This window comes from Crocuta crocuta, unplaced genomic scaffold, assembly GCF_008692635.1.
Source record: "Crocuta crocuta isolate KB4526 unplaced genomic scaffold, BGI_CrCroc_1.0 scaffold21, whole genome shotgun sequence".
NCBI classification, from domain to species: domain Eukaryota; kingdom Metazoa; phylum Chordata; class Mammalia; order Carnivora; family Hyaenidae; genus Crocuta; species Crocuta crocuta.
The window spans coordinates 3,490,007-3,515,272 of NW_027527938.1; the positions used below are offsets into that span (position 1 = coordinate 3,490,007).

A 25,266-nucleotide genomic window follows, 5' to 3' on the forward strand; every position below is an offset into this window, starting at 1 on the left:
AAACACATCAGGCCTACTCTGTATCTTGACCTTACTTCTGCACAGTCTGGATTCTGCTATACATGGAGGTCAGATGATCCAATTTTTGAGGAATACAGAGACTTTGATACCTAAGATAGGAATCTGATATCAAAGATATCTTGGACAAAATTGTTCTAACACACTAATAAGTAACATTTTATGTAAATTCTCTGCTTTTGACTCATATAGACCTTATAAAACATACAGAAAGACCAGAAACATTAAATGAACAATATCATTTATTAGTAATTTCCCTTATTCATTAATACATGTCTATGTTAGTACAGATTAATATAGATACAGTTAAAACAGAAAAAGATGTGTAGGAAGTATTTGCAAGGCAATGATATTTCGCTGATCAACTATTTTTCAGGAATCACCTTATATTCTGACGCTGTGCTTTTCATTTACAGTGAATCCAAATCTCTTCCCTTCATTTTCTGGGTGTCAGGATTTGTCACCTTTCCCATAAACAAAATTGAGTCTAGGAAAAGGAAAAAAAACCTAGGAATTACTGAAGAAAAAAGTTGATAATAATTAGTCTTTCTATATTTTAACAAATCATTTAGTCTTTTATTTATCTGTAAGATAAATAGGCAATGTTGAACAGTGAAACCCTCTCCTTTGTCTAAAATACATAAATATATCATTATTAATAATTTTCTGCTAATTTATGAAGTAAATTAACACCGACAACAGCTTGTCATGGAAAATGCATTAGTCCTGTTTTTCACACAGGAAGGCAAAAATAAAGTAGCAGAGAGGTGTTCTTCTAAATATAGAGGCAAACATAATATAATGAAATGGTGATGAGCATGGTAGAGTTTTAAATTTAAGGCACTTGCAGTTTTAAATTTAAGGCATTTTTATGCATGTAACGTAAGCCCTTAAGGTTAAGAGTGCAGCTTCTCAGATGTCTTCCTTCAGCTCGGAATCAAAGCTTATTGCAAAAAACAGTATTTTCTATTGCTAGTGCTTTTAAATCCTCATTGAGGTGATATTATACACAGCACACACATAAACACCTGAATCCAACCACTCTGTGTTTGCAGGTGAAAGGGAACCTAGAACTAGAGGACAAAGCAGAAATGAGGGATGTGTCAAAAATCCATTCACCTTTCTTTTCAATTAGGGTAAGAGAAGTAGCTTGAATGGATCAATGCCAAGTGTTGCCTTGCCTTTTACATTCCTTACAGACATATGTAATAGAACTACCCTATGACCCAGCAATAACGCTACTAGGAATTTATCCAAAGGATACAGCAGTGCTGATTCACAGGGGCACATGTACCCCAATGTTTATAGCAGTGCTCTCAATAAGCCAAATTATGGAAAGAGCCCAAATTTCCATCAACTGATAAGTGGATAAAGAAGATGTGGGTTATGGGGCGCCTGGGTGGCTCAATCGGTTAAGCGTCTGACTTCGGCTCAGGTCATGATCACATGGTTTGTGGGTTCGANTACAATGGAATACTACTTGGCAAATGAGAAAGAATGAAATCCTGCCATTTGCAACAACATGGATGGAACTGGAGAGTATTATGCTGAGTGAAATAACTCAGTCAGAGAAAGACAGATATCATATGTTTTCACTCATAAATGGAACTTGAGAAACTTGACAGAAGACCATGGGGGAAAGGAAAGGGAAAAAATAGTTTCAAACAGAGAGGGAGGCAAACCATAAGAGACTCTTAAATATGAAGAACAAACTGAGGGTTTATGTGGGGGTAGGGGAGAGAGGGAAATAGGTGATGGGCATTGAGGAGGGCACTTGTTGAGATGAGCACTGAGTGTTGTATGTAAGCAATGAATCATGGGAATCTACCACCAAAGCCAAGAGCACACTGTATGTGTATATGTGTGTGTGTGTGTGTGTATATAATCTACCACCAAACCCAAGAGCACACTGTATGTATATATGTGTCTGTGTGTGTGTGTATATATATATATACATATATATGTATATATATATAAAACAAATAATTTGATATATATCAAATATATATCAAATAAATAAATAATAATAAATTATAGTAATATAATTATAAACACACATATATAGAGAGAAAACTAATAAATGTGAATTTCAANTTCCTCTTTTATTTCCTCATTGACCTATTAATTGTTTAGTAGCATGTTTTTAAATTTCTGTGTATTTGTAGTCTTTTGGATAAATTTCTAGCAGTGCAATTGCTGGATCATAGGATAGTTCCTTTTTTTTTCATTTTTTTTCCTGTTTTTATTATCACATTCTTTTTAACAACTAAATGGAGTATAGGCATCTAACAGGTGGAAAATAAATGTTCTAGTTCACCTAAAAATGGCTATTTTTAGTATAATAGTTTAAGGATAATGACAAGAATACTGCAGGACTTATTACAACTTTTAATAATGCCTAATTATCAGTGGACAGTCATTGAAGCTATAGCCCTGCTTATAATATAGCCCAATGAAACCTACAGCAATAGAAACCCATTCAACCATTTAATAAAAGTATAATCTACAGCCAGTTTCTAATTGTCCGTAATTACTAGAGCCATGAATAGCCAGGTGTGAAGTAGCACTTCCATGTGTCAGACATTTAATATAGATTACAGTTTTTAATCTTCACAGAAACCTGAGAAAGTTAGTATTTCCATTAATTAAGAAAGTGAAGAAGAGAAGGTGATGGTTTCCAGACTCAAGTTCAAGATAGGAGATAGAGCTGGGATTCAAATTCAGGTCCATTCCAAGCCAAAGTTAATGTGCTAACCCACATTGCCTTCTCATCAAAACATAATTTCAAATCATAATCTTGATCAATATATATACAGTGTTAATTATGTACCTCGTCCAATTTTTGTGAGTCCTAATATTTATTTTAGATGTGGTTTCATTTCCCCTTTCCCTTGACCCTCATCTAAAATTGTAAAGGATACATCTAAAGAAAAAAAGAATAAGCGACAAAAAGACTGGATAGACAATTAACAATTAAGTAATCATGAAATGAATATTTTAGCATATGTAAGCATTCTCTATTTGCCTAAAAGCCAGCAATTACTGCCAGGCAGAAGCATTGGGCTTAAAGGGGTTTAACATAGATAACAGGTGCAGAAAATGAAGAAAAAAAATGAGAATTTCTATTTTAAGATGGATCCACTTCTGGTCTGCAGGCCCTATCATGGATTGGTGTTGTTCCTTCCTTACCCTTTACACCCAGAACTCTTGTTTGACACAAAGCTTTTGGATGGATCTCTCTTGGGGTTCCTATCCTCAATATTTGAAATCCCAGTCTTCATAGAGTGGGCTTGAGTCATCCTTGGGATGTTCAGGTTTAGAGCCAACCAAATCAAATCTCAGGTCTGCCCATGAGGATAAAAATATAACATAATCCTGGACACTGGTGAGCCTAGACTACTGTATGAGTACATGGTAGTTTCTGGTCACTCTCTAACCAGTCACCTAGAGTATATTTGTGTGTGTGTATCTATGTGTCTGTGTCTGTGTGTGTCTATGTATAAAATACTCTGTTTAGTCTCAAGGGGTGAACTAAAAATGCCTTCTGTCACATACAAAACACATGTGGACACTGTTTAATATAAAGTCAAGATTCCAATTGGTATCAGTGTCCAATAAGTTAAAGTAAGAGAGCATGTTGTAATCACTACTGCAGCTGGTCATGACACTTCTATTCTCATATTCAGCTTCATTGACCCTGAGATCACTTTCTTTCACCCATACAGTTCGCGTTCACCTGTTTAGAGATCCAAAGCTGGCCAGACCTGGGATTGATTTCTAGCACAGAAAGAACATACTTCATGTCCTATGGAAGGTGTTATCTCCTTGGCACTGCCACTCTACAGCTCATGCTGCTCACTGTGTCACGAACACTTGCTCTGTTCTGTGCTCTCCCTCATGCTTGCCTATATTACACCTGTTTTCTGACTTTCATAGTGTTTGCTCTGCCATGTGTTAGCTATGTAACCATGGGCAAGGTGTTTACCTCTCTGTGCCTCATATAAAAACTGATATCTATCAAATTTATCTTGGGGATTAAATGAGATGGTGAAGAGAGGCAGCATCTAGGACAGTGTTGGCACTATAAGGGATGTTCGATACATATTAAAACTGAGTGAGAATTGGGGTGCCTGGGTGGCTCAGTCGGTTAAGCATCTGACTTTGGTTCATGATTTCAGTGTTTGTGAGCTCGAGCCCCTTGTCGGGCTCTGTGCTGACAGCTCGGAGCCTGGAGCCTACTTAGAATTCTGTGTCTCCTTCTCTCTCTGCTCCTCCCCCACTCATGCTCTGTNTAAGTTTATTTATTTTGAGAGAGAGAGGGACAGAAGGAGAGTGTGTATGCAGGTGAGGGTGGGGGAGAGAGAGAGAGAGGGAGAGAGAGAATCTGCAGTGACAGCACTGAGCCTGATGCAGGGCTCAAACCCACAAACTGTGACATCATGACCTGAGTGAAAATCAAGAACCAGACACTTAGCTTACTGAGCCACCCAGGTGCCCCTCTATTCTTTAAAAAAAATTTTTCTTTAATGTTTATTCATTTTTGAGAGACAGAGAGAAAGACTGTGAGTTGGGGGGTAGGGAGGGCAGAGAGAGAGGGAGACACAGAATCCGAAGCAGCTCCAGGCTCTGAGCTGACAGCAGAGTCCAACATGGGGCTCAAACTCATGGACTGTGATATCATGGCCTAAGCGGAAATCAGATGCTCAACCAACTGAGCCACCCAGGTGCCCCATTCTCCTCAATTCCTTTAAAGCCCAGTTCAAGGTCTTACTTTTTCCATAAAGCCTTTTTTTTTTTTTAATAACTCCAGTTTCTGGTGCTTCCTTACCCTTCTTCTCTCTCTCTCCCTTTTTTTTTTCACAAACCTCTTAGTGCTTACTGATCAGACCTTTCTTTTAATATTTACTGTGTATATTGCTAATAAATTTCTTGTACAGATGTTGCACCACTCCATCTAAGTGGTAACCATCTTATCCATAAGGAACATGTCCATCACTTTGCATCCATTCCTGTTCCTTATCCATAGTGGGGTCTCAATAAATCTGTGCTTTGGAGCAGGAGATAAAATTTCCAGGAAGTAGCAAACCAGTAAGATCATAACTGAGTGACTCAGTTTCCTTCTCTGTAAAATGCAAAATGTAACCAAGTCAGACTGTAGAGCCACAACATTTAGTATTAAAATATGTTAAATTAGGGGCACTGGGTGACTCGGTTGAGTGTCCAACTCTTGCTTTTGGCTCAGGTCATGATCTCACAGTTTCCGGAGTTTGAGCCCTGAATCTGGCTCTGCACTGGCAGAGTGGAAACTGGTTGGAATTTTGTCTCTCTATCCCTCCCTTTCTCTCTCTCTCTACCCCTCCACTGCTTGCATCATCTCTGTCTCTCTCAAAATAAATAAATTAACTTAAAAAAATACTTTAAATGGTCTACAAAGTTAAAATGCTACATAATGAAAGTTACTTCTTTATTCACCTTATTTGCATGTATAAATTATCACTTTTGCCCATACACTTAATCATAAGAGCATGTTCTCAGAATGTTTCTTATATAGAGAAGATCTGATACATAGAAAACATGTGTCAGATTCTTCAAGCTGAGGAATTTTGACTACTCTGATGTTTGTAGAATCCCACATAATATTTAGACAAAGTTAGCTGATAACTAACACAGGGTAATTTCAAAACTAGATATCTGGTATGTTACAAATAATAAACACTAGAAAGCACTCGAGCATTTTTAGACTATACTCTATCCTATTGGCCTTGATTCTAAACTAATCATATATCAAAGGAAAAGAAGTGTTTCCTAAATAGTAACTAAAATCTCAATAGTCACTTACATGTTCCTTCCTAGTGTTACTAACATACAGGCATTCTTACAATTAATTTTTCTCTTTTTGGCATTTACTAAATTTTGCCACCAAAGAAGCTTTTATTTGGCTTTACATTAACAGAACTTAGTATAGTTGGTGTCATGGATTGAACTGTGCACCCCCATTCATATGTTAAAGTCCTATCCCTCAGTACCTCATAGTGTGACCTTATTTGGAAATAGGGTCATTGCAGATGCAATTAGTTAGGTCAAGGTCATAATGGAAGAGAGTGGGCCCTTAATCCAATATGACTGGTGTCCTTGTAAGAAAGGAGAATGCCATGTGAAGAGAGATGGCATGTGACAATAGAGGCAAAGATTGGAGTAGTGCATCTATCAGCAGAGGAACACCAAACATTCTGGATCACCACCAGAAACTGGGCACAGAGGCAAGAAAGGATTCAACAGGGTCTTGAGGAGGGTGGCTTTGCTGACACCTAGATTTTGGACTTCTAGCCTCCAGAGCTGGGAAGGAATGAATTTATGTTGTTTTAAGCCACCTAGTCTGTGGTCATTTGTTACAACAGCCCAAGGAAATGAATACAGCTGATTAAACTATTTGGTTTTACCAAAGTCTTTAGTTATCAATTTGAAAGCATAATGGAGTCATCCAGATACAAAAGAACCATGGCATTGAGTAATAAAAGCTAAACTTGTCAGTCCATCCATAAGTATTGTACTCAGCCTCTATGGTTTTCCCTCTCTGTACTGAACACAGATTTTATATAGGTATTTTTCTGTTGTGAAGAAATTATTCATTTGGGGGAAAGGGTATGTCAGAACTTCCAACCCACGATCTTACTGCTCAGGAAACTTAATTCAAAAGTGTGTCTTGATGGACTAAAATTGTTTGCGAACTTAACACATAAGCAAATCATTCCTTTAATCGATCAGAAAACTCATCCTTTTGTGAAAAGTGAATGCATTTTAAATGTAATGTCATGTTAATGTGGTTGAATAATTAATTACAAAATTTTCAATCTTGTGAATTTAAAAAACTCCTTTTTATTTCTCTAAGGAGGTTTCCAAGAAAATGGTTGCTGTCCTAGCTTTCATTAGGCTGCATGTATGGGAAAGTGTCTGCAGGATCCTCACAGGGAATAAATTAAAGTGTAACTGGAAAGTTGAATTCTGGTTTTTGAAGTGTATAAAATTAGATAAAGGGAAATAACATAGAGTTTTTCTTTGAAATTATTGATATAATTTAATTCAACAATATTCATTTAGCACATACTATATTCTATGAAATGCCCTAAGGACTGCGGAAACCAAAATGACAGAGACATAATTCCCTGTTCCAGAGCTCATATCTTTTTTTTTTAATTTTTAATGTTTATTCTTGAGAGAGAGAGAGAGAGAGAGAGAGAATGAGCGAGGGAGGGGCAGAAAGAGGGAGACACAGAATCCAAAGCAGGCTCTAGTCTCTGAGCTAACTGTTAGCACAGAACCTGATGTGGGGCTCGAACTCACAAACCATGAGATAATGACCTGAGCCGAAGTGAGATGCTTAACTGACTGAGCCACCCAGGCACCCCCAGAGCTCGCATCTGAACAGGATAGATAAGAACGCGAGCAAGAGTTGGAAATGTAATATAATGAGTGCTATAATGTAAATTTGTATAAAATGTTCTAGAAATAAAGATAAGGGATGCTTGATTCTGAGTAAGCATGTGGGAGAAATGTACACTAAAGAGTTAATTGTGAAAGGATGTTGAAGGATGAACGAGAATTTCCTGATTAGACACCATGGATAAGGGCCTGCCAGACAGAGGGGACAGGCATGAGAGAGACTGAGGAGTCAGAGAAGACTTTCCAGTTTGGTACTGACTCAGCAGGGATCTTAACAAAGAAAGAAAAATAGTCATCACTTATTTAGCATCTTCTATTTGACAGACTTTGTGCTATGAATATAATTATGTAATGAGGTACTGTAACTGAAACTTTAAAAAAAATTTTTTTTAAATCGTTGGTGCCTGGAATTTGTTTGAGAAAAGGGAGTACAACTGCCAATTAGTATTTCTGTTTTCATATCACTGAAGATCCACATTCGCCTTGAAGACAGAGTGTTTATTTTTTGGGGAAAAGCAACACAATGGAATTTCCATAACGCAGATAGAACCGGTGGGATGGAGACAGTGACGTTTGAAATGATGAGGGTATAATGTGTTCTACATGATATGAAAAGGTATCCACTGAAGGTCAGGACCTGCTGTTGTCGATTCTGATCATGACTGGGAACCTGGTCTCAGAGATGGGAGAAAGTCTGTGTGTCACCTCCTTTCTGCTGGCAGGTGTTGGCGGACTCCAAATGCTGGGTTGGAGGGGGACAGAAAAGACTCTGGGTGAGGGTGGTTCTGGTATCATGACAGTGGCAGACTGAGGTCAGCAATGGACAGGAAAAGACTCCCTGGCTTGCTCTCCAGAGCACTCATCCCTGTCACCTGGGTTTTAAATTTCCACCTTATCGTCCCCTTTTATTAACATAAAGTTGGCAATAAAATTTGGTTAAACATTGAAGTTGTTCTTACTTGCATTAGTTTGCCAAGGGCTACCTCAACAAATTACCACAAAGTAGGTGGTTTAAATAACAGAAATGTATTGTTTCATAATTGTAGAGGTCTAAAATTAAGGTGTGGGCATTGGTTCCTTCTGAGAACTATGAAGGAAAGGCCTGTTCTAGGCCTCTCTCCTTAGCCTGTAGATGGCCATCTTCTCCTTGTCTCTTCACATAGCCTTCCTGCTATATGTATCTCTCTATCCAACTTTCTCCTTTTTATAAGGACGTCAGCAGTTCTGGTGGGTTAGGGCCCACCTTAATGAGTTTACTTTAACTGGATTACCTCTACGAAGACTGTCACAAAACAATCTCATATATTTTGGGTGTAGTGGCGGTGAAGACTTCAATGCATGGATCGGGAAGGACATATTTCAAATGCATAACTGTTCTTGGAGGAATCAAAAGAGAAGTCTGTGTCCACACTATGAGAGAAGTTGTATGAGGAGTGAGGCTACAGTTCAGAGAAGCTGATAATAAGACCAAACAGTCTGCTGTCCAGACTGCAGTCGCCTGGATGGAAGTGTAGGCTATGCAACATTCTTGTGGAGATTCCTAAAATGTTGGAGAAGGGAATCCTGAAAAAGCCTGTATTTCCTGTTGCCAACTGAGCTGTGGAGACTTATGCATTATTATCCAGGCATTTGTTAACTAGGCTGATGATGCTGGGCCCACCGTGGCTACAAGTGTCATTATTCGAACTTCATACTAATATAACCGCAACTCACAAGACCCTAGTGCTAGTACAAGACATGAACAATTTTCAAACTCAGTGTTTTTGGCCCCGAACAGTGATGTTTCCAATGGAAAAAGAGAGAGATTGAAAATAAATATGTTAATCCCCTAAATTGTTATTAGAAGATAAACTGTCACATCCCTTTTTAGAAGATAAACTATCTGTCACATCCCCTTTATTTCCAATGTTTCACACGTAGTAGGACCAAAAAAAAAAAAAAACCCTCTTTGAAAGACTGAATAATATTCAGGTAGAGATATGCAGGGATGCTAGGGAATTGGAAGAGATTGAGGAGAAATTCAGATTTTAGAGACATGAATAAAAAGGGACAAATAAAAGAGAGTAAGAAGGAGAAAATTCTGAAGAAGAAATTCTAGTAAACATTAGTTGGGAACAGAAAGAAAAAAAATGTAGGTGAGGGAGAAGCACAATTTTACAGGGGAGAGAAAAATAAACAGAATGAGGAGTGCTCCAGGGGTTAAAGAAAGAAAGATTTTTCAAGAAAAAGGAGATAGTAAATAATATTAGGATCAAGAATCTAGAGTGAGGGTGAGAAAAGCATAGGACACCTATTTCTCCAGGATGACAAAGAAGGTAGAGGAAGGGAAGATTATCAAAGATGTATACAAATTTGGGGTGAAGGAGAGAGACACAGATTTGCTTAATGATGTTTTCTTTAAGGAACAGAAAGTTGAGACATATGTTGAGAGTAAAAGAAATCAACATAAAGTAGTGCCTGGGGAACAGAAGTTAAGTTTTGGTGTGGTGTGTGTATTAAAAAAGAAAGTTCTTTGAAGAGAAACAAGGAGTTGCCAGCTCCAGCCTCAATGATGCTGGAAGGGACTGCTTCTTGGGCCGTTGCTTAACAAAATCAATAGTTGGGGAGCAGGAGTGGCTTTTTGAGTAGACTGGGGGTTCGAGGATGATTAGGGAGAAATCAGAGCAGGATGAAGACAAAATAACAAAAAGCTATAAAAAATATCTGTGAATATGATTGAAATGATTGACTGGATCCCAGCTAATTGGAAAACGAAGGAAAAGCCAAGACATTTAGGTGGCAAAAAGCCTGGAAGAGGGGTGCACAGACCATTCAGGATGTGATGGGTTTGCAGAAAATTTTAGAAATGAAAGAACAGATATCATCAATTAGACATCTCCCTCTTTTAAGAAGTTGAGGTAGAGTATGAATTGAGTTCTTTGGGCATAACTTACCTGAAGTTTCTCCTGTCGGCTAGAAGCATGGTATTTAGAAATCAGTGTTTGGGGCACCTGGGTGGCTCAGGTCCACTTCAGCTCAGGTCATGATCTCATGGTTCATGGGATGCATGGGTTTGAGACCCACGTTGGGTCTGAGCTAGCCTGGAGCCTGTTTCAGATTCTGTTATCTCCCTCTCTCTCTGACCTTCCCCTGCTTACGCTGTCTCTCTCTCTCCCTCTCTCATAAATAAATAAAAAAACATTAAGAAATTTAGAAATCAGTGTTTATAATTCTTGTTTCCTGAGATAAGCCTTTGTAATTCCCATCTTTTGCATTAACTACCCCAAACTGTCCATAGGACTCTATTCAAATTCAATGCCTGTTGGAGCACTGGTGGTCAAAGCTGATGTAACACATCTTTAATTGTCTGGTACCATAAGTGGTTGGGGGATTATATTTTCTTTAAATGTAACAGAACATGGATATTTAAAATTCCAATTAAGAAAAAAAAATGAGAGAAAGATACGTTTGTATAATAAAAAGAATAAAAAGTCCTTTTCATCCTGATGTTCTGGCTGGAACACTTACACCTCTTCATCTATTGCAGGGAATGTTAGGCACTTAAATTCAGTGCCTCCTCATGGTGAAGCAGTCCTGGCAATGTTCAGACTTGCCTTTGGATCCCTAAAGTAGACCTATGCTTCCAAACGCATTTTTCTTTTCGACAATAGCCTTTTAAAGTATTTGTTATCTTTCAGCCAGCTATTCATATTCCTCCAGAAGTGAAAAGCTAAGAACTGGAATAATAAAAGGACATTACCAACCTAGGGAGGCTGATTTCCACTTCCTCTTCTTGCATCTCAGAGACCCATTTCAGGATTCGATGAGAAGAAATTCGCTTTTCCATTTCTTCTATGTTCACATCTTCTGCAGGGAGTATGATGATTAAACTAAACTTGTCACCTTTATAAGGTAATTCCAAAACCTGGTAGTTCATGGAGGATTCAGAAAAATAGCCTGGAACAGAGAAATAAAATATTAAATATTCTTGACAATTCCCCAAATCATGTTTCAAAGCGTGATTTCTCATCTCACCATATTTTGTTCTCAGAAGAGCCTTCATCATTGGAATTTTGACCGCTGCACCATCTTTCTTAGTAAAATTCATCAGCCGCGTGTTCTCTTTTGTGAATTTCTGCTTCCAGTCACCCTTGAAATAAATAGCATTCACCAGGACGAGCCGAGTCAGAGGGCCAAATTCTTCCCCTGAAAACATGTCTTTAATTTTCCCTGTGAAGGGGGTGCAGGAGGAGGCAGGGAGAGATGTGTAAGAGTGACTCAGCGGAACAGCTTTAAATAGAATTCAAGCAAAAATTTCTTTGCAGATCATCATAAACAGGGTGCTTTATCATCTAACCTTGGCAATTTTGAGAGTAAAGAGGAGCACTGTTACTCATTTGGCTTAGAAACAGCTACAAAAGACATCTCACTAGGAAACAGGAGATACGAGGTTGTCTTGGGCAAACCTGGACAGACCTGCCATCGGACTCTCTTCAGCAAGATTATTTGTGTAAATCGTTCTTCAACCAGAAAGAATGAAAACTAAATGTCTCTTCCAGCATATTTATTGATGTTTTTCAAACTTTATTTCAAGTTTCTCCAGCAGGTCAATCAGAATTAATAAGTCAATGTACACTCAAACCTTCTACTCCTGTGGCTACAGCCACTGACCATTGGGAAGAGACAAGGATGGAATAGTTAGTATGATTTTCTTCTTCTAAACAACCAGTTTGCTATTTCTATGTTCAGTGACTATTTCTGTTAAGAGATAAGAGCATGACCGAGTGCCGTGGAGCTGTCTAGGGGTATTCATTTTGTGTCCCATCAATGGAACTTCCCTGTGAATGCTGCTTAAAACAGCCATCTCACATTTTCAACCATGCCTTTCTGTATGAGGCTTCCTATAAAGAATATGGGAGCAGCATATACCATCATAGTTTAGGGTAACAGAATGAATGAGCAATGAAACAAACTACCGTTAATCAAGGACCTGATATATGCTTGTTTTTTCACATACATTATTATCAAATCTTCTCATAAACCTGAAATATTTTAATAGTATCCTCATCTTAGATAGGGCCATGGCTTAGAACTGATTAGGATTTGAATTCAGATCTGGAGGACTTTAAGCTTGTGTTCTTTGTGCTATGTCACTCCATAGTCCCTGAGGAATTTTTGCTAGCTTGTATTGCGATTAAAGTCTAGATTATCATGTTTATGAAAGGGTTATCAACATTTATTATTAAACATTAACCCATCCAACTGAGATGTGGTAATTATTTACAGTATATGTGGGAAAGAAGGCACTTGAGGCTGACAGATCTGATTTTTAACCTCACCTAAGATATTATTTCAGCTGCCATAGATTAAAAACCTATGCTTAAACAAAACTTATTATGAAAAATTTTTCATTAAAAATTCTCCAAATAGGCGTCTCTCAAAAAATCTGTGTGCTTCTCAAAGCAGCTTATATTTTCTCTCAGTTTTATAAGTTAGTATTAATTTGAATAAGAGGGAAGCAAAATGGGAGGTGTGATTCCTCTGAGCCACAGGCTGCAGGAAAAGATTCAACCATTCTTTACTTTAGGATATTAAAAACCATGAATACAATAGCAAATAATGATTTTATGGAAACGGGAAACTTTACCATCTGTTTTACTTTCTACCCAGGTACTTATTGTCTCTGCAGAAGCCTTTGCATCTTGAAAATCCACCAGTTTTATGGCACTCTGAAAAAATTCCTTGTTGCTATGGAGATACTGTTCTTTCACTGTGAATCCTTCTTGAAGGTAGAGGGCATTGGCAAGATTAAATGTAAATTCTTGCTTTCTCTCTGAGATGGCAGAGAAAAATGACTTCAGCACAGAAAATTCTTCTCCTAAAAAGTAATTATAATGTATACTGACATATTGAACAACATAAAAACAAGAGCTTTTCAGCTTTACTTCTAGGCGTTGATTCATATCACCATTTTTTGCACCCTTAGGTAACAGTAACGATCCTTTCTAAGTTAGTATAAATATTTTAAGCATTTATCTTCATAGAATATGCATTTTATAAAGAATTCAGTTCTTATATAGGAGAAAAGAATGTCCATGTAAATTTAAAATGTGTCAAAAACAAGAATGTGCATTTAAACAAGCTGAAGGAAATTCCCTTTTTATACTCAAATTTAGCTCATTCTTACTTGTTGGAAATTTATCTTTAGAACCTCATTCTTTGCATAACATACGATATTTATGGAAGGAGAATACGAATGAATACTGATGGGGGTTGCTGACAGCAATGAGCAATCCTTTTCATTACTGCTTTTATGTCGGCTTAAGAAAGTTCTCATAAGAGACAAGCAATGGCACCTGTCCAAGCTTTAAAGTTTATGAGGTAAATCATCTCTCTAGAGATGTGCAAGAATCAGACTCGCCTATTTCTTCAGGTTCATGAATGTATGTCCTTTGACTGTCTACATGAACAATAACAGTCTTTAACCATTCCAACTATTACCACTAGCCAAATGAGTCCACTAGAGTCAGTTAAGAATCACTGTTGGTCTATTATTTACTTACCATTGGATTATTCTGACCACAATTGTTGGGAAGATACATGTGTCTATGAGAGAATTCAGGTCTGATCATTGTTCAGAGGTTTCCTATCCATGACCAAAAATATAATGTTTTTTCATTCTGTTCTAGCTTAATCCTAGAACTCAATCATGAAGCCTAGGAACTGTATTTCAAATCAAAGTTTCTTTCAGGGCGTTTGTTCTATTTTGAGTTAAATACTAAAAATACCACTTCCATAACTTCAACGTTGAGTATATCCAATTAATCATTATAGAAGAAAATATAAATCATTCATCATTAGAAGATACCAACTGAATAGACAGAAAAGTTTTACTAAAAACTTGTCTTGAGTTGTCCAATGGAAATAAGTGTGTGTGCGCATGTGCATGCACGTGCACATGCAAGTGCACTTTAGCAGAAAGATAGCAGTCAATGGGCATCTTTGTATAAATAAGAACAGCTTCCCTCACAGCTGGGGGAGGAGGAGGGCTTCAGCCCCATGGCCTCATATCTCACCTAGCTGAGTGGAGGCTACATTTATGTTCCCACTTGTCTCCTTGTCCTCGCCTGCTCTTGTACAGGGGAGGGTACAACCCACATAACCATATCAAAGGCTCTGGTATATTTCATTATATTTCAAACTCCATGATGCTGCATTCTGGGCATATAGATACAAACATAAATAATTTTAGCCATAAAAACTTACTTCCCTCTGGTCGGATTTGAAGAATTTCAGCAAATCTTTACAATCCTAGAATTCTTACCTAAGGAAGGGATCAAAGTTAATCTATGTAATTTGTTTCTGTGATGGTTTTAGATGCAATCATTTGCTATTTGAACCTGAGGGAGATATCTCAATAAAGAGAGGTGACAGAGAAGACTTTTGAGTTGAGGCATGGGAGTTTTTTCAAAAGAATTAATTAAGGTCAGAAATGAAGTGGCAGAATTTGAAATCAATCTTCAGAAATCTGCAATTTATGAACATCTTTAAAGGAATGGGGGGAAAGGAGAGGGGAAGAAAAAATAGTTCCAACTCATTTGTCAGAGCAAATAGGTTTATGTCATGTACTTAAGGTCTAAGACTTTGTGACAGTCAGTTGCCCTTTGATAAATCACTGGGCTCAGAAGTCAATGAAAAATGTCATCAAGTAGCACAAGTTTGGAGGAGAATATAAAGTTATCTGTCTTATAAATTTGATTTAATTTACAGATTAATAACCTCTTCTAGCACAGATCAAAACAAATATGTATACATGGCTCCTAATAAGCACTGAGAAGAAATTTATTTCATTTCCTAAAAGAGGGCCATAGAAAACCTACAGGTCATGGGGTGAATATAACTTTTGGTTTGATTGTACTAGTCCTCCAGAAAGTGTTCTAAAATTCAATTCATGTTTACTTCTCCTGCTATTAAGAACCCAAAGGCCAACTGTGTGTGAAATATGAGAGATCCAAAGATGAAAACAAAGACAGTCATTGGATTATAGATTATTTTAGCCAAAAGGTCTAAATAAATATAAATATTTATATTTAATAAATATAAATCATTTATTAAAACTCTTCTTTTTATATTGAGGAATCTAAAATCCAGAGACATACAGTCACTTGAGAGGTACCAAATCACAAGATTATTTGGTTTCGGAGCTGAGATCAGAATTCAAGGCTGACCTTCTCTCCATAACACTCTTAGAATAAGGGAGGACCTCGGTTTGTCTTTGATTAGTAAGCAGTATATTAGAGGCCAAGCAAAATGGAGCATTATCAGATGCTCAGTAGACTTGAGAAGGTAAATTCTGAGCAGATGTTTTGACAGTTGGGGGAAAGAAGGAACACTGAGAGCCCTGTGGGGATAGGATGCCAGGAACTGTATGACCATCTGTAGAATAAGACAGGTGTTAACATAAAACACCCTAGTAGCAGGAAAAGTAAAATACAGACTAATATGACATACAGTAACTTTTGATAACCACTGGGAATGGAAGGTAGGGCCAGGAAGAAGATGAGCCAATGACACATCTATATTGGGCATAAAATTTAATGAGATGCCAACAGACTCAATAATCAACATAATATTTTACTGTAACACATTAAAAAAAAATCAGTATCAATGCAAAGAAATCCATGAGGAACAAATGTAAAAATGCTCAATAAAGACGGGATCATTACTAATGATTTTCCCTTTCATCTTGGGCTCCAAGGTGGCTCTACCAGGCACTACCTTCTGATCTGTCTTACCCCTTGTTCCACCCTTCACACCACTTTGCTCTTCTTTCTCTAGGCCATCTGGGCCTCTTTTCCATTTCCTTGCTTTCTTCTACTCTGTTCCCATCCTTATCTCTGTCTCCTTTTTCTTTGTCCCCTAATTCTCTCCTCCTTTTTTTACTCAGAGTTTTTCATATTTTCTCTCTCTGTGGCTCATCTTTCTTTTCTTTCTGCAATTACCTTCCATCTGTGTTCCCCCTCCCTTCACAAAGCATAAAAGAAAGCAATTTTGATAGATTTTGTTACATGTGTTAGAATGCTAATGTTTAATTGTCCATCTATATTCTCCCAAGGGAAATATAATATATTGCTCTTTTGATTCAGAATTCTCAATGACTCATTTTTGGAATTAATTCTGGATAAGTTACTTTAACTTTTCTTTGTCTCCGGGTCCTCACCTAAACAGCAGGGTTATGTCTACCTCACAGAGTAACTGTGAATAGTAATTGGGATAACAGATATCAAGCACAGAAAAAAGTGACTGCTATGTCATATGGATGTTTGATAGTGTCATCATCATTATTGCTACGATTAGCATTACATTCACAATCCAGAGTTGTTAAGATTTCTGTTTCTCTACAAGATACATCCATTTAGAGTAATTTAGATTTCAGAGGCACTAATTTTGCTAATTTATCATAGAATCAACTTTACATATCTTTATAAATGTACTCTTACTTTTCAAAGCAGTATCAAGTGATGAAATGCTCTGCAACTCTCTTATGGGATTTGCTGAAATTAATCTAGACAGTCAAGACTAAATCTGGAACACCATGGCTTCACTTCACATTATTCACAAAGGAAAATTCCTACAATTAACTTCACTATCACCAACTTCTTTTCAACATAAAATTCCCTTTATTTAAAATGAAGTGAATAAGACTTTGTAAAAAAGGAAAAGCAAATTCCTAAATACAAGCACTCTATTCTAAGGCAAACATACTGAAATTAGTTACAGTTATAGTAATTAAATTTCCAAATTAAAACTCTGGAAATTTGTTCTGATGTTTAGGACGTATTATCTGACAGTGATGTAGAAGTTTCAAATTAAAATTATTATGGAAATTAAGGGGCGCCTGGGTGGCTTAGTCGGTTAAGTGTCCGACTTTCACTTAGGTCACGATCTCACGGTTCGTGGGTTCGAGCCCCGCGTCGGGCTCTGTGCTGACTGCCAGCCCAGAGCCTGGAGCCTGTTTCAGAGTCTGTCACTCCCTCTCTCTCTGACCCTCCCCTGCTCACGCTGTCTCTCTCTCTCTCTCCTAGAAATAAATAAAACATTAAAAAAAATTAAAAAAAAATTATTATGGAAATTGAGAACACAGGATGGCCCGAGAAAGAGACAACGACCCTTTCAAACAGGATGTCAGCACCGCAGCTCTACGCAGTATCTCAGACAGGCCTTTGGGAGACTCCAAGACACCAGCCCCTCAAATGCCAAAAGGCCTTAAATAGTTTATGTAAATGCTTTTTAAAAAAGATATATATTAACCAAACAAGATTTCAAAATGTATAAAATAATACCTTTTCTTGGTCTCAATTAAGTGAAAAAGTGAGATTTTAGAAAACTAACTAACTTTAAAAAGTTAATAAAATAATGAAAGATGCACACAAAGATTTCTGGGTAATGCTCATTGAAGTATTTTTATAAGAGAAATACTTACTAGAAATGGGGCGACTCATGGCACAGTCGGTTAAGCATTCAACTAGGGCTCAGGTCATGATCTCACAGTACGTGACCTTGAGCCCTGCATTGGGGTCTGTGCTGATAGCTCAGAGACTGGAACCTGCTTAGGATTCTGTGTCTCCCTCTCTCTGCCCCTCCCCTGCTTGAGCTCTCTGTGTGTCTCTATCTCTCAAAAACAAATAAACATTTAAAAAAATTAAAATGAAAAAGAGAAATGCTGGAAACAACCTTATAAGCAACTTGCTTATTATTAAGTAAGTAATGATATTTCCGTAAGAGGCCATAAAATGCAACGAGTAAGAACCATATTCTGAAACTGATGTGAGAAAATGATCACGGCATCATGATAGTGGGAATAAAAACAAACAAACAAAAAAACCATAGCTACACACACATTCATGCACACACAACACAGTCTCAAGTAACTAAACCTGTCTAAACCAGATGAGAAGAAAATATAGTGTCACACTCACAGCTTTATATTTGTATTAAAAAATATCCATTTGAAAAATATTAAATTCTTTTGGTAACATTTTCATTGGGGAACAATTGCAATGATTATCATTTACAATTCTCCATTGTATTATAACTGTACACTTTTGATAGCATTCTCTGTTGATTTAAGTTGTGTCACCCCGAGCTTCTCTCTAACTTTAAAAATAAGTTTGGGCAGATCTTATCCAGCATAAATAATCGTACATAAGAATCTTACCAGTTGAGTTTTCCTGAAGTTTTAACGCTTGTCTTATCTGCTGCCGTGCGTGCCCTTTTGCTCCCAGTTGTACCATCCCAAGAACCAACGTTGTTCCAAGGGGGGAAAATATAATGTTGTCCTTATGAGATAAGCAAATAGCTTGGTAAAGATCCACTGAAAATTCAATACTTCTTTGGGCCAAGGGTCGTGAGGCTTGACTTCCAGAAAAAAGCAACAGAAGACTCCACAACTGGATCTTATCCATTTTGACTTCTGTGCATTGATTCAAAATTCATTAGTTTTCAAAATCACCAGAGTTTACCATACTGAGGTCAACTGACAACCTTCTACCTATGAGAACTCATTGTCTTAATTCAAACATATTATTACAAGGAGATTCTCATGCCAGTTTCCAGACTAAACCTTAGCTATTAGGAGAAATAAGCCTGTGCTGATGGCGTTTTCCTATTCCTTCAAGAACTAGTCCAAAACAGAAGGCAGTCTTCTACAAGCAAAGGAGAAATTGTAATTCTGGAATCATGTTAATAGCAATATGACCTTTAATAGTTACAGGATACATTTTCCTATCTTTTCCCATGGTTTTAAGTGGGATACCGGTCATTCTTTTATCAAGGGAATCCTCTGTCCACACTACTCTAAAATGGTTTATAGATCAAAAGAGAAATGGAATAAAAAATGGAGACACTCCAGTGTGGGTTTGAACCTGTAATATTAGAAAGTTAATGTATTCTAAATCAGTTTGAGTGATCTGGCAAAGTTTTTATGGTACAAATTTTCATACTTTATGGACTCTCACTTCTGAAGGGTGAAATAACCTAAAATTCACCATGTACTTTTTCAAAGGAAGGAAAACTCAGAAAAATTGTAAAAAAACACAATTATAATTAAATATAACCTCTACAACAATAACAAAAGAAAAAAGCACCTATTTTAAGAAACCAAGCAATAATTTGACAAAGTAACACATAAGAAAGCTGCAGGTGAAAACTTTAGCCAATTTACAATATAAACGACACCTTATTAATGTGCTCTCCACTAAAAGTACAGGAAATTCAACCATCTGATTATGTCTTGAGAATGAATTTTGCAATATTGCCACAGACTTCATGGAATATTGAGACTTCATGGAATATTGACTCTGAAAGCCTTATAAATTTTAGTAACACGAATTTTACCTTGCAAAAAATATATTTTGGAAACCCTTAGGAACTCCTAGTTTAATAGGTTGCTAGGAAGTAATTGTTCATTGGGGGTAAAGATAAAAGCCTCCAGAACGATGTATTGTTAGCCTCAAAAATGAAGAACTGTATTTCCAAAGTGTGTTTGCAGACCATTAGAAGGGTCACCATGACCCATAAATGGACTAAGAGTCACTATTACATATAAACATTACTAATAGTCAAATACTCCCTAAACCTAATCTGTGGAGTCATTATCTAGCTACTTCTAGCAATTAGAAATTGCTTTCTAATATTTGTAGTTAAACTCTATTTGTTTAGATATACAATTTGCAAAGGAAAAATACCTCAACATACAATTTAAAACAATTGTTAAAAAATAACATTTTGGTAAGTTGTAAATATAAATATATATTATCAGTGCTTTTAGAGGATTGTTAGTACATAAGGCTGTGAGTGGAAGTGCAACAAAAGTAAAAGCCAGTGAGTAAGAAAAGTTTTATACACAAAATAAATTTCCATGTACCATTTTTTAAAATGTTTATCTATTCATTTTGGGGGCGGAGAGAGAGAAAGAGAGAGCACACATGGAAGAGGGAGGGGAGGAGAGAGAGAGAAGAGAAAGAGAATCCTAAGCAGGATCTGAGCTGTCAGCACTGAGCCCAGATGGGGCTTAAACTCATGAACCATAAAATTATGACCTGAGCAGAAATCAAGAGTCAGACTGCCCAACTGAGCCACCCAGATGCCTCTGTGTATTATTTTCTAATATATTCAATATCTCAGAAGATTTCTGATTAAAAATAGCAGTTTGTAGATATATAAGTAGTCACAATGTAATTAGCACTTTTAAGTCATCAAGTATAGTTCTTAAGGCACATCATTATGTATTTGGTTTGTATTACAATAATAAACAACATTATGAAGGATACAATTTTTCCCTTATGGTAGAATCTGAGGGGTATCCTCTCATTATACTAATAATCTTAATAATTAAAATTTATATTATTCGAGCATCTAATTCTCCCAGAAAATTTCTAGGCATTTAATAAATTATAAGCTCACACACACACACGCAAAATGTTTTTAAAAATTCACTTAACCTCATTGGGTTTTGGATCCTACCCCATCAGGTCTCATTAGAAAGTATGAAGTACTGGTGAACTAAACAACATAATGAATAGTCCTGTAAGAATTTGACCTTCAAATATATAATGACATTATTTCAGGAGAATAAAAATAATGTGTTAATTTGATAAATTTAAATAAGATCTGTACCAAAGTGAACCGAAATGCCATTCCCCTGCTCTATTAAACATTCATGATCAATATTATCACACATGTACTTCATTCAAAAGATATTTAATTTTAAGGTACTTACCCCAAATTGGCTTCTGATTATTCACTGTGATGTTATAACTGAAATGTGCCTGCTGGGAACCACTAGTACATAAAATACCTGATCAGTCAAGGCCAAACTTACTTATCTTGAACACTGTATGATTAATTCCTCTAAACCCAAAGCAGGTGTTCACTACATTTGCATAAAAGGACTAATATGATCGGTTAATGATCAATGATACAATAGTCAAGAATTGAGAGAGGAAACGATAACAGAATTTCAAAAAAGCATTAAGCTTGTATTCTTTATTCCATTATTCCACTTCTTTTATAGTAAGTAGAAACAGAATTTGGAAGAATGTGCCAGGGCTTGTAAATTTGCTAGTAATTAGTTCTTTTTGTTTCTCACAGGACTTCCGCATCAGATTACCACTGTAGACCATCATAAATATTTCAGAAAGCCTGTGAGAAAACAGATAAAGCTAAATCAAGTCCAGAATGAAGAGACAAATTGCTGCTGCATTTACGAAGTTCTCAACAATTCATCAAATCATACAATAGTCAAAGGAATTTCCTGTGGTTACAAGGCCCATTTTAATCCTTAGGAAAAAGGGTGGATATTGAAGAAATATACTCTCTATGATAAATCAAAAGACCAGATGAAGATTATTGATTTACCAAATAATGTGACGACAATACCATTAAACATAGGTAATTTGATAATTCACATCGGTGTTACTTTTACATGTTTTTAAACTTTTACATAATTTTCTCTACCAATAGCTCATTAATAAAAATTGGATTCATAGTTGAATGGATTGTGATCTCATTCTTCTAGTTCAAATCAATCACCTCAATGGCAATCAGATATTAAACACACTGATTCATCAATGTCCTCTAGGAAGAGAAATGGAAAATTTGTTTCAGATGCAATTAAACAAATAGACACTATTGATAACTAAATGTAATGTCACCTCTGATAAATTATAAAAAAGAAATAAAATGGAGGCGCCGGGGTGGCTCAGTTGTTAGCATCCAACTGCAGCTCAGGTTATGATCTCATGGTTTGTGAGTTCCAGCCCCGCGTGTCGGGCTCTGTGCTGATAGCTCAGAGCCTGGAGCCTGCTTCCTATTCTATGACTCCCTTTTTCTCTGCTCCTCCCCCACTTGCACTCTGTCTCTCAAAAACAAATAAACATTAAAAAAATTAAAAGAAATAAAGTGGATGTAAATACCTGATAAGGAATTCATTAGAAAAACTTTTTCAAGAATCCTGTGATGTCTTTCAATGTCCTAGCAGGGCTAGAGCTTACCGACAGCCATGAGAAACTTGATGATTGCTACAGACCATAATATCCTAATTCACTAAAACTCTTAATTGCCCAGCTAGGCATCTCTAAATGTTTTCTAAGTCTTGGGTTATGTCCTAATATTACTTGCTCTAACATAAGCGAACTCATTTCCAGCTTTTAACTTAACACTGTGAGAGGTAATTTTCCAAAAGTGGAGTTAGGCAGCACATGAGCGCTATCCTTCTTGTTCTACTATGCAATTCATAAATAATAAGTCTGAATGTCCAAGACTATCACTCAATCAATGTTTTCCTACCCCTGTAGTGACACCAGCAAACATCCATCACAAGTACCTTTAGCTACCAAATAATTATTTCTCCATATTACTCAGATCATGTTGTGATTTACCCAGGAACAGGTCATTACTTTTCCTTGCAATGACAGAGATAGACACTCTATCTTCATAAGATCATTTAATGAAGTTGTTCTGCAAGGACCTTATGTTAGAGCAGTTCAAGCACAACGTACGTTTTCCTGTCTCTTGAGGAGTAAAAAAGAATGGCCATGAATTTCTTCTCTCTGGTCTAAGCTCTTTTAATTGACAATAAAGATACCACAATTGTACATAAAATATTACTGCAGACCTTTTCAATATTTTCACAAATCTGTTCCTTCTTCAACCTCATTGTGCCCCTAGAGCATTAGCAATATATATATATGTATGTATATTAGCAGTATACATACATATATATATATATTCGTTAGTGAGAGCCAAAGTCTCTTGGTATATATTTAAGTGCCATCATTCCCTCACTGTAGAAAATAAATCTGGGAATATGTATTAAAAAAATAATAGCAAGAAGTTAGAGGTTAAATCTTATTTTCTTTCTTAGAATTTTTTAGTTTTTTTAAATTAAAATTGTATTTAATTCCCATCTTTGAAAACATACAAGTAAATGTTCTCATTAAAATAGCACTTAAAAGCTAATTCTACTATTTGAGCATGGATTAATTTCAGGCATTTTGTTCCTCTGTCACTTTGCTCCATATACTTCATGTGATAAGAGGAAAATATTCTGAAAAGATAACAGGTTAAATTATATTTAGTGTAAATCTACATACTACAAACAAAGTAGCCTATTGAAAGTTCTGGCACATTCTATTTTAATGTGACAAGTTCTTTTCACTGTAGAAAAATGGATCTTAAATAATTGAACCTAAGTGTTAATTTCAGAAATGGCTTATAAAGTCTTCAGTTCTATTAATATTTAATAGGCGAGACCCTGCTACCTGCCTTGCACAATTAGATGTTATGAGATAGAAGAGTAAGACATAATAACTAAATGTCTTTTTATTTTTTTCCCTTTGTGTGCATTTTTGTTTCAAACTGTTAGAAACAGTAACATTAAAAGAGACCTCCATACCTTTAAAAGCTCTGTTCTCATTAAATATACTTGTGAGACAGCTCCTCTTAATTCCTTTCCTGGAAGAGGCCTTGAAGTTAATTAAAGATGGGATTAGGGTTTTAACATAGCACAGTGCCTTACACGCGTGGTAGGCTATAGAGAGAAGGTAGGCCTATATGAACCAGACTATTTCACTAACCATTTTAAAGTCATCTACAAGAGTAAAAAAAAGAAAAAAGAAAAATATGTCTAGCAAAAGAATTGCCAACTTATACCAGAAAAATTAGTGGACATATTCAAACTTTGCTTAATAAACCACTGAATTTTATGTACCTTCACTCCAGGAAGCTGATGGCAAGAGAAGTGCATTGTATTTATAGGTATATACCTGGTGTCTAGAACATTCCCTTGTATGTGTCTTGAAGAATTGTTTGGATAGATGGATGAATGGATGAACAGATGGATGGATGGATGCGTGGATGTAAAACAGAGCCTTCACAGCATAGTTGGTACCCATATTCTCTCTCTTTAACATCTTAATATTCCTCTAAATTTCTAGAAATGTGGCTCAAATTTCACTCCACTGTACTGTCATCAATCTATGATTCATAAATCATATGCTCTAAGTTTGAAATGATGGATTATCTAATCAAACCTCCCAACCAGTACAAGAATTCTCTGCAATATCCCCGTGAGAGAGTTACTCAGCCTCTGCTGGAACATCTCAAAAAATCTTTTTTTTTCCCAAGGCAACCTTTTTCATTTTTAAAAAACAATTTACTTTGAAATACTTCCAAATTTACAGAAAAGTTGCTGGTATAATAAAAACTGCCATCTCCCTCTCTCCTTCTCTCTGTTTCCCCAATTGTTAACATTCCACCACACGTGTGCTCAATCTATATATCTAATCTTTCCCTCCCTCTCTCATACATACATATATATATGTACTTATATAAAAAGCCATATACATTATAGACATGTACTAGATATATACATGGTGTATGTGTGTGTAGATTATAATTAATATTTTCTGAATCATTTGTGAGCAAGCTGCAAACATATTTTTTAATCACTCTTAAACATTTCTTCCTTCCTTCCTCCTTTTTTAATTTTCTTTCTTTCCTTTCTTCCTCCCTCCGTCCTCTCCCTCTCTCTCTAAAACCATGAATTCACACTTATATCTCAAACCCAATCAATGATCTCAGGGTTCTTTCTAACTTTCCCCCTTTGAAATGTTATAAAGACCTCTAAAAAGTGAGACCCCTGCCTCTCATCCTCAATACATTCACTAGTTTATTCATTTACTTACTCAATATCTATTTGCTCAGTGTAACCAACCTCTCAACTGTGCCGGCCATCTCCTCTACTCACCCTCTCTGCCTTTCACAGCA

General features: G+C 36.4%; 1 protein-coding gene across 1 annotated transcript; it reads right to left on the reverse strand.

Annotated features, from left to right (window-relative positions):
- Positions 1–279: 279 nt before the first annotated feature.
- Positions 280–18,905, reverse strand: SERPINI2 (serpin family I member 2). Its single transcript, XM_077752239.1, has 5 exons — positions 18,656–18,905; positions 13,085–13,315; positions 11,473–11,667; positions 11,202–11,394; positions 280–505 (listed from the first exon to the last, which is right to left on the reverse strand). Exons 1-5 carry the CDS (start codon positions 18,900–18,902, stop codon positions 469–471), a joined length of 903 nt encoding a protein of 300 aa, XP_077608365.1. The 5' UTR covers positions 18,903–18,905; the 3' UTR covers positions 280–468.
- Between the last annotated feature and the right edge of the window lie 6,361 nt (positions 18,906–25,266).